Source organism: Coregonus clupeaformis, chromosome 15 (genome assembly GCF_020615455.1).
Source record: "Coregonus clupeaformis isolate EN_2021a chromosome 15, ASM2061545v1, whole genome shotgun sequence".
Classification (NCBI taxonomy): domain Eukaryota; kingdom Metazoa; phylum Chordata; class Actinopteri; order Salmoniformes; family Salmonidae; genus Coregonus; species Coregonus clupeaformis.
This window is the reverse complement of record NC_059206.1, coordinates 47,039,319-47,055,338: the sequence shown is the minus strand read 5'-3', so window position 1 is coordinate 47,055,338 and position 16,020 is coordinate 47,039,319. Positions and strand designations below refer to the sequence as shown.

The 16,020-nt window shown below is 47.9% G+C and overlaps 1 protein-coding gene across 2 annotated transcripts in view; it reads right to left on the bottom strand.

Annotated features, from left to right (window-relative positions):
• Nucleotides 1–1,225: 1,225 nt before the first annotated feature.
• The window catches only part of LOC121582210 (ankycorbin), a 64,028-nt gene continuing 49,233 nt past the window's right edge, over nucleotides 1,226–16,020 (bottom strand). The window contains exons 8-18 of one of the 2 annotated variants that reach the window (XM_041897864.1): nucleotides 9,702–9,808; nucleotides 9,320–9,507; nucleotides 8,790–8,827; nucleotides 8,225–8,311; nucleotides 7,472–7,561; nucleotides 7,030–7,185; nucleotides 6,372–6,473; nucleotides 4,624–6,159; nucleotides 4,243–4,404; nucleotides 3,204–3,269; nucleotides 1,226–3,104 (exon numbers count right to left, since the gene is read on the bottom strand). In XM_041897864.1, coding sequence (XP_041753798.1) covers nucleotides 3,027–3,104; nucleotides 3,204–3,269; nucleotides 4,243–4,404; nucleotides 4,624–6,159; nucleotides 6,372–6,473; nucleotides 7,030–7,185; nucleotides 7,472–7,561; nucleotides 8,225–8,311; nucleotides 8,790–8,827; nucleotides 9,320–9,507; nucleotides 9,702–9,808 — 2,610 coding nt within the window. In that variant the 3' untranslated portion in view covers nucleotides 1,226–3,026. The remainder of the gene's footprint in view (nucleotides 3,105–3,203; nucleotides 3,270–4,242; nucleotides 4,405–4,623; nucleotides 6,160–6,371; nucleotides 6,474–7,029; nucleotides 7,186–7,471; nucleotides 7,562–8,224; nucleotides 8,312–8,789; nucleotides 8,828–9,319; nucleotides 9,508–9,701; nucleotides 9,809–16,020) is intronic. The other variant, XM_041897865.1, reaches the window with a different exon arrangement.

Genomic DNA, 16,020 nt, shown 5'->3' with positions numbered 1-16,020 from the left:
CTAAACACCTCCCTCTGCAACTGGATCCTGGACTTCCTGACGGGCCGCCCCCAGGTGGTAAGGGTAGGTAACAACACATCTGCCACACTGATCCTCAACACGGGGGCCCCTCAGGGGTGCGTGCTCAGTCCCCCTCCTGTACTCTCTGTTCACCCATGACTGCATGGCCAGGCACGACTCCAACACCATCATTAAGTTTGCCGACGACACAACAGTGGTAGGCCTGATCACCGACAACGATGAGACAGCCTATAGGGAGGAGGTCAGAGATCTGGCCGTGTGGTGCCAGGACAACAACCTCTCCCTCAACGTGACCAAGACAAAGGAGATGATTGTGGACTACAGGAAAAAAAAAGAGGACTGAGCACGCCCCCATTCTCATCGACGGGGCTGTAGTGGAACAGGTTGAGAGCTTCAAGTTCCTTGGTGTCCACATCACCAACGAACTATCATGGTCCAAACACACCAAGACAGTCGTGAAGAGGGCACGACAAAGCCTATTCCCCCTCAGGAGACTAAAAAGATTTGGCATGGGTCCTCAGATCCTCAAAAAAATTCTACAGCTGCACCATCGAGAGCATCCTGACTGGTTGCATCACCGCCTGGTATGGCAACTGCTTGGCCTCTGACCGCAAGGCACTACAGAGGGTAGTGCGTACGGCCCAGTACATCACAGGGGCAAAGCTCCCTGCCATCCAGGACCTCTATACCAGGCGGTGTCAGAGGAAGGCCCTCAAAATTGTCAAAGACTCCAGTCACCCTAGTCATAGACTGTTCTCTCTGCTACCGCACGGCAAGCGGTACCGGAGTGCCAAGTCTAGGTCCAAAAGACTTCTCAACAGCTTCTACCCCCAAGCCATAAGACTCCTGAACAGCTAATCATGGCTACCCGGACTATTTGCACTGCCCCCCCCCCCCATACTTTTACGCTGCTGCTACTCTGTTAAGTATTTATGCATAGTCACTTTAACTCTACCCACATGTACATATTACCTCAACTACCTCAACTAGCCGGTGCCCCCGCACATTGACTATGCAACGGTACCCCCCTGTATATATAGCCTCCCTACTGTCACTTTATTCTATTGTATATATAGCCTCCCTACTGTCACTTTATTTTTACTTCTGCTCTTTTTTTCTCAACACTTTTTTGTTGTTGTTTTATTCTTACTTTTTTGTTTAAAATAAATGCACTGTTGGTTAAGGGCTGTAAGTAAGCATTTCACTGTAATGTCTGCACCTGTTGTATTCGGCGCATGTGACCAATAAAATTTGATTTGATTTGATTTGATTTGAATAGAAAATGTTAATATGTTCGGCTATGAATAAAAAAGAAGAAATCAAAAAAATCTGCCTCAGTGACAATTATTTAAATAATTCAATGGATGTGTGTGCACAAAGGTAATGACTTAAGTGTCTTATTTGGAATTTTCAAATCTGATTTCTCTATGGTATCGTCTATGTGAATTGTCTTTCTGGGCCAGGCATCAGTTAAGCTGCAGTACCGAAGAAAGACTGTAGGTGCAGTCGAAATCGTGCTTCTAGACCGGAATCCTGGCCTCTTGAACAAGACTAGCGAAGTCTCCACCCCTTTAAACGGAAAGATCAGCTAGTGTCGGGCAAGTCAATGGGACGAATGTCCCCTCCCGAAAATTCAAAAAATGCGAGCGCCTGCGAAATTGTGATTTGTCCAAATGACGAAAAATCTGCGGTACCATAACAAAGTTCCTCGTTAGCCGTTGCATTCCTGTCTGTCGACAGATGCTACTATCATTATGTTACGTGCATCTGTCCACGAGAGATTATAGCCCTACTTATGAGTAATGAACTTCACGTTTTATGGTGCTAACATTTCACTATACTATTCCTACTGCACTGCTCATGTACAGTATGTGGATGAAGAGGATTGAATGAGGCTGAGCAACTTGCTCAACAGTCCAAGAGACTCACATGCTGTCATACCAAGATACACTGAAATAGTTGGTTGTTTCACCCCCCCCCTCAAAAAAATACAAAATATTACTACCTGCTACAGCTCTTACACTATAATGATATTACAAAACGTGGGAAGAAGATCAAGAATCAAGACAAGTCTGTCAGGCTTCAACACAGAAAGAGCAGGCACATGGGACACAAAAACTAAGATGTCCCGGATGGGACAGGCAATCTGCTGAGGCCATAGAGTTTGAACGGGAGTACAGCATTAGGAAAGTGCATTAGTCACATGGGTATTTTATGTCCTCAGAGAGACACTCCCCAGAGATCTGATACCAATTCACCCTTCAAGTACTGGATTATTGCTAAATAAATATCACTGTTGAATCAATGGGGATTTCATTATTCAAAAGGTTGAATCTGTTCATAAAGTCATATTGATTTAAAAAACCTCCAAGGGAATATGGTGTAAATGAGGACAAAATACCCCAATTGGGTAAAATTGGCATTCACAGATTGCAGACACTAAAAAGGGCCTAGGTTATCACACACAATATTGAATTCATACAAACCCCCCAAATAGGGTTGTTAAAAAATACAACTATCAAACTTCTTTGTTTTCATTTCATAAATGTATCTAGAAACATCTTGCATACATTTGAAACTATTCATTTTTATAAAGGTTTGTGCTATTAGGCAAATATTGTGTCTAAAAAAGCATTTTGCATGTGGTTGATTTAGGAAAAATTGCATGCAGAGGTCCCAAAAATTGGATTATATCATTATGTCATGAAAACCAGTGCTATAATTAAACTAATTGACAACAATACAAAACTAACACTGCTAGATCAAAGATAGGATGCCATTCAAATCTACTGACAAGGAGTCTTCATATTCTAGCTCCCCTCTGAAATCATTTGTAGGCAGATAAAGAATCATTATCTTTGATGGAAGTGTGTGTTTGATGGACGGATGCGGCACACGTGTGATAGGTCATGTAGGTTAGGAGACCAGCGTGTAAGGATGTCGTTTCCTTGTGTCTCCTCTCCAGCACTGGCAGTAGATAGATAGGCTGCTCCATCTCAGACACTTCATTTGGCTTCTGTTGGCATCTTGCACATCCTCAGAATCTGCTTCAAGGCTTTCTGAACATCCTCATCCATCTGACCCTGTGAGGAATGAAGCCATGACGTCATAACATTAAAACCACACCTGCACCATTTAATATGAAATCACATACAGAGTACACAGTATGCATAAAAACGTACCTGGACGGCGTATAGGAGGTGCATCCTGTAGACGGACACTATCTCATGGTGCTGCCTCTTTGACTCCTATAGTAAAGAGATGCAGAAACAGCTTAGTGTGTTATCAACCAATTAGCTAGTGGAATATCATACATCAGCTATAAAACCATGGTGAAACTGCTCAGAATTATTAAAGATAAGTAATAAACCAAAGACTGCATAGTTAGGCAAACGCCCAGCAGTGACAGAAACCAATAACATAAACTACAGTAGACGTCCTTCAAAGATCAGCATCTACATGTAAATGTCCTTCCTCATAGCCATCTGATTTAGACAGTACATCTAAAGGAACAGGGTGGTCAATGACTAACGCCTTGATCACACCGACAGTGTTAATGCGAAAAATAATATGCAGCATCATCTGGATATGTGCGCAACAAAAGTTAAACATTCACCTTCTGCTACCATTTCTGTCAAGCCGTCTACGCATACAGTTTGACGCATACGTTCAATAAATCCAATGTATGCACCACACAGAACGCACTGCAACTGCCTCTGCAACGCAATGCTGCAAGGCAAACGCAGCGTTCCATTGGAAATTCATGTACTTTTGGTGTACCAAAATGCAATAACGCTGTCCATGTGATCGAGGCATAAGAAGCCGTGTGCAGCCTGTGACAAGCAGCAGCAGATGGTGGGATACAGGATCCCGTTTGGCCTCCCAGCCCACGTCTCATTATGTCCTAGACCAGAGGAGGATGCCCTGGATCAGTACATTAGATGTCTTGGCTCTAACACGGTGGAACCCAAAACTAAAGTCGTTGGCTAATCATGACAGTACAGAGATCTTCATTTCAACATTTCAGCACATCATTCACCGCAATTCAGCTTCCAACTATCTGGCAGTTGTTCCAGGAAAGTCCTTAGTCGAAGGGATTCGTGTAAACAGTGTATCCTCTCTTCTCTGACGCTATCAGAGTGAGGACGAATGTAGTATACTGATTCATGGTTGAATGAGTCATATTAGCTATAGTTTGAAAGTGTATGACTCACGACTCACCCCTAGTTGGTACTGCAGCTGCTTGACTTGCTGCTGTAGGCTGTCCAACTGCTGCTGCTGCAGGGTCTGCTGTCTCTTAGCTGAGCCTGCACTGTAGGACAGCTGGGATAGGCTATTTAAGGCATCCTTTAACTTCCCCACCTCTCTCGACAGGTCATCAATCTGAGACACAAACAACACGGGTGATCAATACAAGGGTTTAGACCAAACTGATTGTCTATCATGGCCAAAGACAAAACAAAATGTAATGAGGAAGCAGAATAGAGGGATAGCTCTCTAAACTCAAAGTATTGCCTTTGCCAAACCAGGGAAATTTGATACATCATGACCGGTGAACATTGTACTAAACACTTTACAAACAGAAAGCTGTAACTTACAAACCTTCTTATTCTTCTCTCTCTCTGAGCTGACATGTTCCTCCACCAGCTTCTTCAGCTGACCTATGGCATCCTGGGCTTCTCTGAGCTTGGTGCTCAGAGTGTGGTTCTCCTTCTCCCTGCTGATGGCCAGCTCCTGCAGGGCCTCCCTCTCGCTCCTCCCCTCCTTCAGCTCCTGCCACGCTGCAGCCGCCTCCAGAGCCACCTCATCCTGCTTCCTCAGGGCCCCCTGGAGGAGCTGCGTCAGGTGGCTCACCTCTGTCTCCAGGCCCCCTCTCATCTGCTCGTGCTCCAGCCGTGATATAGAGTCGTCCGGTGTGTGGTCCTTCTCCACGGTCAGTCTGTTCTGTAGGGCGTCCACCTGCAGGGCCCTCTGGGACAGCTGTTGTCTCAGAGCGTCTGCCTGGCCCTCCAGGTCCTTGATGGCGCTGCCCAGAGAGGACACCACCTGTGTGTGGTCAGCTAACGCCACTGACCCCTGGGCCTGAGCATCAGCCTCCTGCTTCAGGAGGGCGATCTCCTCCAGAGAGGCGGAGTACTTGCTCTGTGTGTCGGCTAGCGATGCCTGCAGCTCCTCCACTCTGCTCCTCAGCATGTCCTGCTCTTTGACTGGGGAGGCTACAGGGCTGCCAGGCTTAGACTTGACAGCCTGGGTCTCATCCAGCTGGTTCCTGGTGGAGATCAGTTCACTCTTGGCCTCGCTGTAGGACTTGGAGAGCTCCAGCAGGCGGCGCTGCAGCCCATCGATCACACTCCCCAGCTCGTCCTTCATCTCCTCAAAGTCATTAGCTGCAGCCTCCACAGGGACCGTCCCCCTCAGGGCCTCATGCAGCATCCTGATCTCCTCCTGTGCCTCCTTGTACTGGTCCACCAGCAAGCTCTTATCATGATCAGAGCTGTCGTCTACTGCCTTCAGCCTAGCCTCCAGCTCCCTGATCCGGCATACATCCCTCTCCCTCTGCTGCCCTGACTGGGCCAGCTGGGACCTCAGCTCTTTCACTTCCTGCTCCAGAGAGCTTCTCAGTCTCTGGAGCTCCTGCTCTGCCAATTCACTTCCTCCACCACCTCCTCTTTCAATCTGTGCCCTAAGGCCCAGCACCTCCTCTCTGGCCTGCTGGTGTTTCTCCTGTGTCTCTGTCAGCTTGGCCTGGAGCTCTGCTAGACTCTCAAGCAGCACCTCCCCCTCCCTTCCTGTCTCCTCCCCCTGCTCAGGGTTGATCCTGGCATGGACCATGCGGTTCTCCTTCTGCGTCTCCTGTAGTTTACACTGGACGATCCCTAGGGTCTCCCTCAGCAGCCTGATCTGCTCCTCGCCTCGCTCCTTCCCCTCCTCCTCACTCTCTTCCTCCTCTGGTCTCAGGGAGGTGCTGCTGAGCTCCAGGGCGGACCCTTCAGACATGTCCTCCTCGGTCCCCTGAGGCTGGAGCAGGGCCTCGCTGGGGGACTCGTGGGTGGTGTGGTAGGAGGCATTAGAGTTCATACTGTCCGGACGGGACGAGTCCTCCTGGCCAACCTCACCTCCCTGGGGAGACGGACGCTTCTACAGAGAGATGAAATCGAGAAAAATAAGAAACAAGGTTTGGTCGATTATTAGGATCTTAATGGATATTTCTTATGTAGAGTGACTAATTATAGTAAACAAAACACTGGTATTACTCTTGACAGTTATAAAAAGGAAGATAAAAGGCCTAGTATCACTATAATGGGATATCCATGCTTTTGGAATGACGAGTGTTTCATTTGACAGCTTACCTTGAGTATGTGGGCTAACTGCTGGTTCTCCAGAGACAGAGCTGTAATCTTTGCTTGTAGGGCCACTACCAGAGCTGAGTCTACCTTCCCACAGTCCTCTGCCTGTATCAACACACTTCTACAGTTAACATGCAATTGTTTGGATACCAGGGAATATGTTAAGTTCTTGGGGCATTTCATGATAATAATAATAATAATTGGTCATTTAGCAGACGCTCTTATCCAGAGCGACTTACAGGAGCAATTAGAGTTAAGTGCCTTGCTCAAGGGCACATCGACAGATGTTTCACCTAGTGGGCTCGGGGATTAGAACCAGCGACCTTTCGGTTACTGGCACAATGCTCTTAACCACTAAGCTACCTGCCGCCCATACATGAGACTTCCATAACCTTCCATTAGTACATGTAGTAATATTAGTCAACAGTTCAGACTGTGTGGGTGACTATGTGGGTTTTTGAGCTACAGCAGGACAGTGCCCTGGAGCAGACAGGACCCTCTACCTGAACACAGCCCCGGCCGCTAAAAACACAGCACAGCAGCTGTATAAATGGGTTCCAGAGAGAGATAGAAACAGGACAGAGAATGCTAGTGGACTGGGATCAAAGCAGCGCAGGCAAGTGATATTAAAGGCCAGGCCTGCACTGTAGCTGGAACTCGCCTTGGGCTCCGGCCCCGGTTCCGTCTCAGTCTGGCTCATAGTCACAGTCTGGTCCACAATCTGCTTCAGATCCTCAATGGTCTCCAGCAGCATGCACTTCTCCCCCTGTAGCTTCTCCACCTCCTCCCTCAGAGACACGCTCCGCAACTCCTCCTCCTGAGACAGAGACAGAGACGGAGAGAGAGAGAGAGACAGAGACAGAGGGACAGAGAGACAGAGAGACAGAGACAGAGACAGAGACAGAGACAGAGAGAGAGAGAGAGAGAGAGAGAGAGAGAGAGAGAGAGAGAGAGAGAGAGAGGAGAAACCAACATAAATAAAAATATCGACACAGCAAAAACCATGATGGGCAACAACCAAGATAATACTTTAGAGAAAAGAGCTGTTCTTTTAAATGAGAGCCCTGTAATGACTTCTAAAAAATGCTTGAGTGTAAGTGTACCTTATAATTAAATACTTTAGATCCAAAACTTTTACTGGAGACTGGAGTTTCATTTGGGGTCATGTACGCGGGAGAGTTGGGGCTAGACATCTAGAAAGTTTGGAAACATAAAACATGAATTACATTTCTCAGTGTTTACTCCTGCGTTCGGCACTGGACACTTCAGTTACAGTACTTCAGTAATAGTTGTCAATACATACAATTACACTGAGACAGACAGAATAGCAACCCTAATGCACTGAATACAAAGAGCCCTTGAATAAAAGCAGTAGACAGCAGGGTGGGTCCAAAACATTTAAGGACAACACTGGGTTTTCACACAGATACAGACAAGGTAAACGCATATTATAATGTTTCAATTGGGGTCATGTATGGATGAAAGTAAGGACTAGGCATCTAGAAAGTTTGGAAACATAAAACATGAATTACATTTCTTAGTGTTCTGCTGTATAGACACAGTAATTACTACTGCGAATTCAAACAGATACAGACAAGGTAAATACATATTATAACGTTTAAGAACTTCATTCAGACTGAAAGTAAAAGTGAAGTGTTACCTGACACAAACAGGGCTAAGGATCAATCAAAAGGGAAGCAGATACATAGATAACCACCCATATGTGAAACGAACAGACCGAAAACAGACCGAAAACAGACAGGCAGACTGACAGGCAGGCCGGCAGGCAGACTGACAAGGAGGCAGGCAGGCAGACTGACAGGCAGGCAGACTGACAGACAGAGACATGCCTTTACCTGCACAGGGCTTATGGGAGGTGGAGGTGCTTTTCGTTTTTTGGGAGTTGTGCTTCGATCGCCACCTAACCTAGCCACTTGATCATGCTGAGGTGTGAGTGAAGGAGTGGGAAGAAAGAAGAAAAAAACAGAAGAACGATCCCGCAGTTTTTAATTAGGTTAGTTAGTGAACAAGAAGAATCAAACATTTGGAGAACTTGTGATCAAAAAGAAGGTATTTATCCAGGAGTAGCAAGGGCTTGAAGATTGATCTGTTTAGCTAAGGTGTTAGATTCATGCTCATACATGCTGCTTGAGGTGCATTTCAAACCGATTTTCATTATGTAAAAGAAACATAAGGTTTAAACAGAAAGCTATCATCTCATTCAAGTTTAGATTAGGTTGTTCAATGATGATACTGTGGCAAGAGGTTGTTTTTGACTGTCTAATGTGTTTTATTTATTCGGATTAGACTTGTTTATATCAAGTTAATGTGTGTAGGGTCAATGAGCAGGAAAACTGGTTGCAGTTGTGAAGTTTGGAAGAAGATAGAAAGATTGCACAAGCTGAAGTACTGGTAACTTACCTGAGGAGTTTTGGGGGACTTTGGGGACTTCGGGGTGTCTGAATGAGGAGAGGGGAAAAAATAACATTTGAGACACAGCCTGAAGATGGCAGTGTTGGGGTAAATTCTGCATAACAGGCAAACTGAAAGGTTGCATTTCAAAGCTTGACCACAAAGACATCAATGATTTATCTGGGTAGATTATGGAGAAAAGGAAAGAAAAGCCAAAAGTTCATCTAGTCAAAACATCTTTCTGTCTATAACTTTACACAATGCTTCATGTTACAACCAACAGCTATTAACATACATCCGAAAGCTTGAACTTTATAACTTCCAGACACCTCAAATGAATTAAGCCTGAAGGAGTTTGCTAGAGCAGTGACTCTGTGTGTTCTGACAGATGAGTTGGGAAACACTGTGCTTGAATGTCATAACTTCCACACACCTCAAATAGATTTGAAGGGAAATCAAGCCTGAAGGAGTCTGCTAGAGTCTCTGGTCATCTGCCTCATACTAGGCTCGATCAGTACTAAAGACAGTTCTTATCTCACCTGTGTCTGAGTGGGTCTTGTGCAGCGCCGCAGTGAGGACGGCCCTGACTTCACTGCTGCCAGACATTTTGGCATAGTGCAGGACGTCATGACCCAAAAAGTCCACAGCCTGGAGGTCAGCTCCTCTCTGGACCAGAACCTCCACTACAGACACACTGCTGCTCTCACTGGCCAGCATCACCGCTGTCCTGTATCACACAGTCAGAAATAGTATCACAATACTCATCATTAACATCATCCTCCTCCTCTTCTCCTCCTCCTCACCATCATCACCACCACCCTCATGGTATTTTAATGTAATGTACTTGTAGACAACCCTGTAATGATGAGATGAAGTTATGAAGTGGAAGACGTGTGATCTGACAGATGAGTCCTTCTTTACCTGCCGTTCTTATCACACGCGTTGACGTCGGCTTCCCAGTCCAGGAGGCTGCTGCACACCTCCGCATGGGCGTGTCTGGCAGACAGCAGCAGGGGGCTGAGGCCATCCTACAGGACCCACACATCAGTAAAAGTAACAGTATACTGTAGACGGTCTGTTCAGATGCCTTCATCATAGTACGTGAACACAGAAGTTCACATACTGTACTGAACTGTCATTCTGAAGTTCACATAATGTACTGTTAAAGGATCCACAACCTTGTTTCTCGGAAAGGAAGAAGTGGTAGAAGTGATTGGAATGTAAGCTCTACAGTACATTCAGCTGCTGTACACTAGAAGCATTGTTTGGTATGCTGCAATGAAAACATACCAGACACATAGTACAGAGAAAAACAAGCTGTTTCGCTCATGTAGTCTATGACCACAATGCAATTCCAAAAACGACAATTGGAGCTTTGATGAGCGGTAACAGGCTGGGCTACATCCTTCAGCATCCTGCTAAAATAAAAGCACGACTTTATAGCTCCAACCTCCACTCAAACAAATGAAAGCAAAGGCCTTCTATTATATTATTTTGGCACGCCGAGTTAGCCATTCTCCCCCACAGCTCAGAAAGAAAATGTACTCTCTCTCTCTCTCTCTCTCTCTCACACACACACACACACACACACACACACACACACACACACACACACACACACACACACACACACACACACACACACACACACACACACACACACAGACCCCTTCGTATACCCCTCCACACACACAGCGTTCTCCGTCCCATGCACAGAGTCCTCCCTATCAAATAATGTACACAACACAGCCAGCCAGCCACATATGTTCCACATATTTTCTACATTCCTTTCCTTCTATCCTTTTCCCCAGGGTTTGGCTTGCCTTAATAATAAGGTTTAGGAAACTGACACCTCATCAAAAGCAGAGGCAGGCAATATCTACAAGCCCAGTCTGTAGCCCAATTTCAGGCAGTCTCTGCTTCACAGGACATTACACACTGCACTGGGCGTTGACTCTTAACACAATCAGGAGGATTTACACACTTTCTGTCTCACTGGTAGATGGAAAATGTCAAAAAATCACATATTATCCCTGAAAGCTCTCTGAAAACACTTACTGGACCAACCATATACTGAAATACTGTTGGCTGACACTAAACTTCATACAGATGTAGGATCTTAGTTTGAGCCAGTCTCCTACAGCAGGGAAATAATCCTGCAGCAAAAGGAAATATTAATTATTATGTGGATTATAATTAATGGACATTTTTGTAGCGATGTATACATTTTTCATAAGGGAAAATTCAAAGTGGAAATTACAAACTTTAGAAGCCTTTTTAAACCTGCAATTCACTACAAATGTTACATTTCCTACATCTGTACCTTCAAACTAAACTTCAAAGTAACTTAATTACTTCTAACATCTACCATAGATTAAAACCAGGAGCCAGTTAAAAAATAATTTCACCATTGGCAACATATACTTTCCCCAGACAGACAAGTCACATACCATACAGTGGCTTGCGAAAGTATTCACCCCCCTTGGCATTTTTCCTATTTTGTTGCCTTACAACCTGGAATTAAAATTGATTTTTGGGGGGTTTGTATCATTTGATTTACACAACATGCCTACCACTTTGAAGATGCAAAATCTTTTTTATTGTGAAACAAATAAGAAATAAGACAAAAAAAACAGAACTTGAGCGTGCATAACTATTCACCCCCTCAAAGTCAATACTTTGTAGAGCCTCCTTTTGTAGCAATTACAGCTGCAAGTCTCTTGGGGTATGTCTCTATAATCTTGGCACATCTAGCCACTGGGATTTTTGCCCATTCTTCAAGGCAAAACTGCTCCAGCTCCTTCAAGTTGGATGGGTTCCGCTGTTGTACAGCAATCTTTAAGTCATACCACAGATTCTCAATTGGATTGAGGTCTGGGCTTTTACTAGGCCATTCCAAGACATTTAAAATGTTTCCCCTTAAATCACTCAAGTGTTGCTTTAGCAGTATGCTTAGGGTCATTGTCCTGCTGGAAGGTGAACCTCCGTGTCACGGATTTGGCCGAGGCTGCCCCTCCTCCTTGCTCGGGCAGGCTTCGTCGTTCGTCGTCACCGGAATACTAGCTGCTGCCGATCTATGTTCTATGTTTCTATGTTGCACCTGTTGTCTATTGTCACACACCTGTTGCCCATTATTGTAATCACGCCTTCCCTATTTAACCCAGTGGCTCCCAATGTGTTTTGTGCGTGGTTGTTTTCGTTTCTTGTGTTGTTTGTGAGCGGGTTAGTTCCTCCCTGTGTGGAGAGATTTCTGTATTGAATTCTTTACTCATTTCTCAGTAAAGTACGTTTCTTCGAGTTCTGTGTCCTGCGCCTGACTTCGACCCACCGCATTACACTGACACTCGTGACAGAACCACGCGCACCTCATGGAGTCAGCAGGTACAGCCAGTCAGTCCGAATCGATGGAGGAACGACTTCAACGATGGGAGAGTATCATTCAGGCTCTCGGCACCACCATGGAGAGGGTGATGAATACTATGGACCGTTGGGAGAGAGGTGGCCTTCCTACACCTCCTCCAACCACTCTACCACCCATACCACAGTCCAACCCTTCGCCACCTGGGCTCAGTGGGATTCGGCTCTCGCTCCCGAGGGCATATGACGGTACACCAGCCGGGTGTCAGGGTTTCCTTCTCCAGGTAGAGCTCTACCTGGCAACCATTCACCTGGCGCCCTCGGGATACGAGAGCGTGTCCGCCCTCATCTCCTGTCTGTCGGGGAAGGCGCTCGAGTGGGCCAACGCCGAGTGGGGAGGAACTGACGCTACATCGGTCCGCTACGAGGATTTCACCCGCCACTTCCGGGCGGTATTCGATCATCCACCGGAGGGGAGAGCGGCGGGTGAGCGTCTGTTCCACCTAAGACAGGAGAGGAGGAGCGCCAGGATTTTGCGCTGGAGTTCAGGACTTTGGCAGCCAGCGCCGGATGGAATGAGAGGGCCCTGATCGACCAATATCGGTGCAGCCTAAGGGAGGACGTTCGGCGGGAACTGGCCTGCAGGGATACCAATCTCAACCTGGACCAACTGGTGGAGATGTCCATCAGGCTGGATAACCTGTTGGAGACCCGCAGACGTTCTGATCAGGGCCCATTCATTCCATTCCTCAGCACCTCCGACTCTACCCCCATGGAGCTTGGAGGTGCTGCGCTTAGGGAGACCAGGAGAGGGGTCGTCCCCTGCACCAACTGTGGCCGCAGAGGACAAACTGCGGGTCAGTGCTGGGGAGGGTCCCCAGGGAGTCGAGGCAGTAAGCAGAGCACTGGTCGACCATCTCAGGTGAGTAAGCACCCGACTCACCCAGAGCTCCCTGTTGGTCAGTTGTGTATAGAGGTTGTGTTTCCGGAGTTTTCTCCTCATTCCCAGCATAAGGCGCTAGTAGATTAAGGCGCAGCTGGGAATTTTATGGATCGTCAATATTCTCATAGTTTAGGGATTCCTACTGTTCGTGTTGATGTGCCCTTCCCTGTCCACGCATTAGATAGTCGCCCGCTAGGGTCAGGTCTAATCAGGGAGGTTACCGCACCACTCTTAATGAGGACGCAGGGGGATCATGAGGAGAGGATTAGTCTCTATCTGATTGATTCTCCTGCGCATCCTGTAGTGTTGGGACTTCCCTGGTTAACCACTCATGATCCCACTATTTCCTGGCAACAGAGGGCTCTCAGGGGATGGTCCAGTCAGTGCTCAGGGAGGTGTGTAGGGGTTTCCTTGGGGGCTACTACGGTGGAGAGTCCAAACCAGGTCTCCACAGTGCACATTCCTTCCGAGTATACCGATTTGGCTCTCGCCTTCAGTAAAAAGAGGGCGTCTAAATTACCACCCCATCGTCCGGGGGATTGTGTGATAAATCTCCAGGTAGGCGCTGCACTTCCCCGGAGTCACGTGTATCCTCTGTCACAGGCGGAGAAGGCGGCTATGGAAACATATGTCTCAGAATCTCTGAGACAGGGATACATTCGGCCCTCCACTTCACCTGTTTCCTCAAGTTTCTTTTTCGTGAAGAAGAAGGATGGTGGTTTACGCCTGTGCATTGATTACCGTGGGCTAAATCAGATCACGGTCAAGTACAGCTATCCCTTACCTCTGATAGCATGTATGACGGAATCACTGCACTGGGCGCGCTTCTTCACGAAATTGGATCTCAGGAGCGTGTACAATCTGGTGCGTATTCGGGAGGGAGATGAGTGGAAGACGGCTTTCAGCACCACCTCAGGACACTATGAGTACCTCGTCATGCCATACGGGTTGATGAATGCTCCATCAGTCTTCCAAGCCTTTGTCGATTATATTTTTAGGGATCTGCACGGACAGGGTGTAGTGGTGTATATTGATGACATTCTCATATACTCCGCTACACGGGCCGAGCATGTGTCCCTGGTGCGTAAAGTACTTGGACGACTGTTGAAGCATGACCTGTATGCCAAGGCGGTGAAATGCCTGTTCTTTCAGGAGTCCATCTCCTTCCTAGGGTACCACATGTCCGCGTCTGGGGTGAAGATGGAGAGTGACCGCATTTCGGCCGTGAGTAACCAACCACGGTGAAGGAGGTGCAGCAATTTTTGGGATTTGCCAATTACTACCGGAGGTTTATCCGGGGCTTTGGTCAGGTTGCGGCTCCCATTACCTCGTTGCTGAAAGGGGGACCGGTGTGTCTGCGGTGGTCAGCTGAGGCGGACAGGGCGTTCAATCAGCTGAAGAACCTATTTACCTCGGCTCCAGTGCTGGCTCATCCGGATCCCTCCTTGGCTTTCACAGTTGAGGTGGACGCGTCGGAGGCTGGGATAGGTGCTGTACTTTCCCAGCGCTCGGGTACACCACCCCAGCTCCGCCCCTGTGCCTTCTTTTCTAAGAAGCTCAGTCCGGCGGAGCGCAACTATGATGTGGGGGACCGGGAGCTGTTGGCTGTGGTCCAAGCCCTGAAAGCGTGGAGACATTGGCTTGAGGGGGATAACCACCCTTTTCTCATTTTGACTGACCACCGCAATCTGGAGTACATCAGGGCGGTGAAGAGATTAAACCCTCGCCAGGCTAGGTGGTCAATGTTTCTCACCCATTTTTGTTTCACCCTTTCGTACAGGCCAGGTTCCCAGAACGCTAAGGCAGATGCTCTGTCCCGACTGTATGACATGGAGGAGAGTTCCGTGGAGCCCACTTCCATACTTCCGGCGTCGTGTCTGGTGGCACTGGTGGTGTGGGAGGTGGACGCGGACATCGAGCAGGCGTTGCGTAACAAACCCACTCCTCCCCAGTGTCCAGAGGGTCGTGTGTACGTCCCACTGGAGGTCCGCGATCGTTTGATCTATTGGGCTCACACGTCACCCTCCTCTGGTCATCCTGGTATCGGTCGGACAGTGCATTGTCTTAGTGGGAAGTACTGGTGGCCCACCTTAGCTAAGGACGTGAGGGTTTATGTTTCCTCCTGCTCGGTGTGCGCCCAGTGTAAGGCTCCTAGACACCTGCCCAGAGGGAAATTGCAACCCCTACCCGTTCCACAATGACCGTGGTCCCACCTATCGGTGGATTTCGTGACGGATCTTCCCCTCTCACAAGGAAATACCACGATCCTGGTCGCTGTGGATCGGTTTTCTAAGTCCTGCTGCCTCATTCCTCTGCCCGGTCTCCCTATGGCCCTACAGACTGCTGAGGCCCTATTTACACACGTCTTCCGGCACTATGGGATACCTGAGGATATAGTGTCTGATCGAGGTTCCCAGTTCACCTCGAGGGTTTGGAGGGCGTTCATGGAACGTCTGGGAGTCTCGGTCAGCCTGACCTCAGGGTTTCACACCAAAAGTAACGGGCAGGTGGAGAGAGTCAACCAGGAGGTGGGTAGGTTTCTGAGGGTTGTATTGCCAGGACCGGCGGGGGGAGTGGTCGGTTTTCCTCCCCTGAGCAGAGATGGCCCAAAACTCACTCCACCACTCCTCCACTAACCTTACTCCATTCCAGTGTGTTTTAGGTTATCAGCCGGTTCTGGCACCTTGGCATCAGAGCCAGATCGAGGCACCTGCGGTGGATGAATGGTTTCGGCGCTCGCAGGAGACCTGGAACGATGCCCATGTGACCGCCACCGCAGTGAGGCTCCGGTGTATGCACCGGGGGACCGGGTCTGGCTCTCGACCCGAAACCTGCCTCTTCGCCTGCCCTTCCGGAAACTGGGTCGGCGGTTTGTGGGGCCATTCAAAGTCCTGAGGAGATTGAACAAGGTATGTTATAGGTTACAGCTTCCTCCTGAGT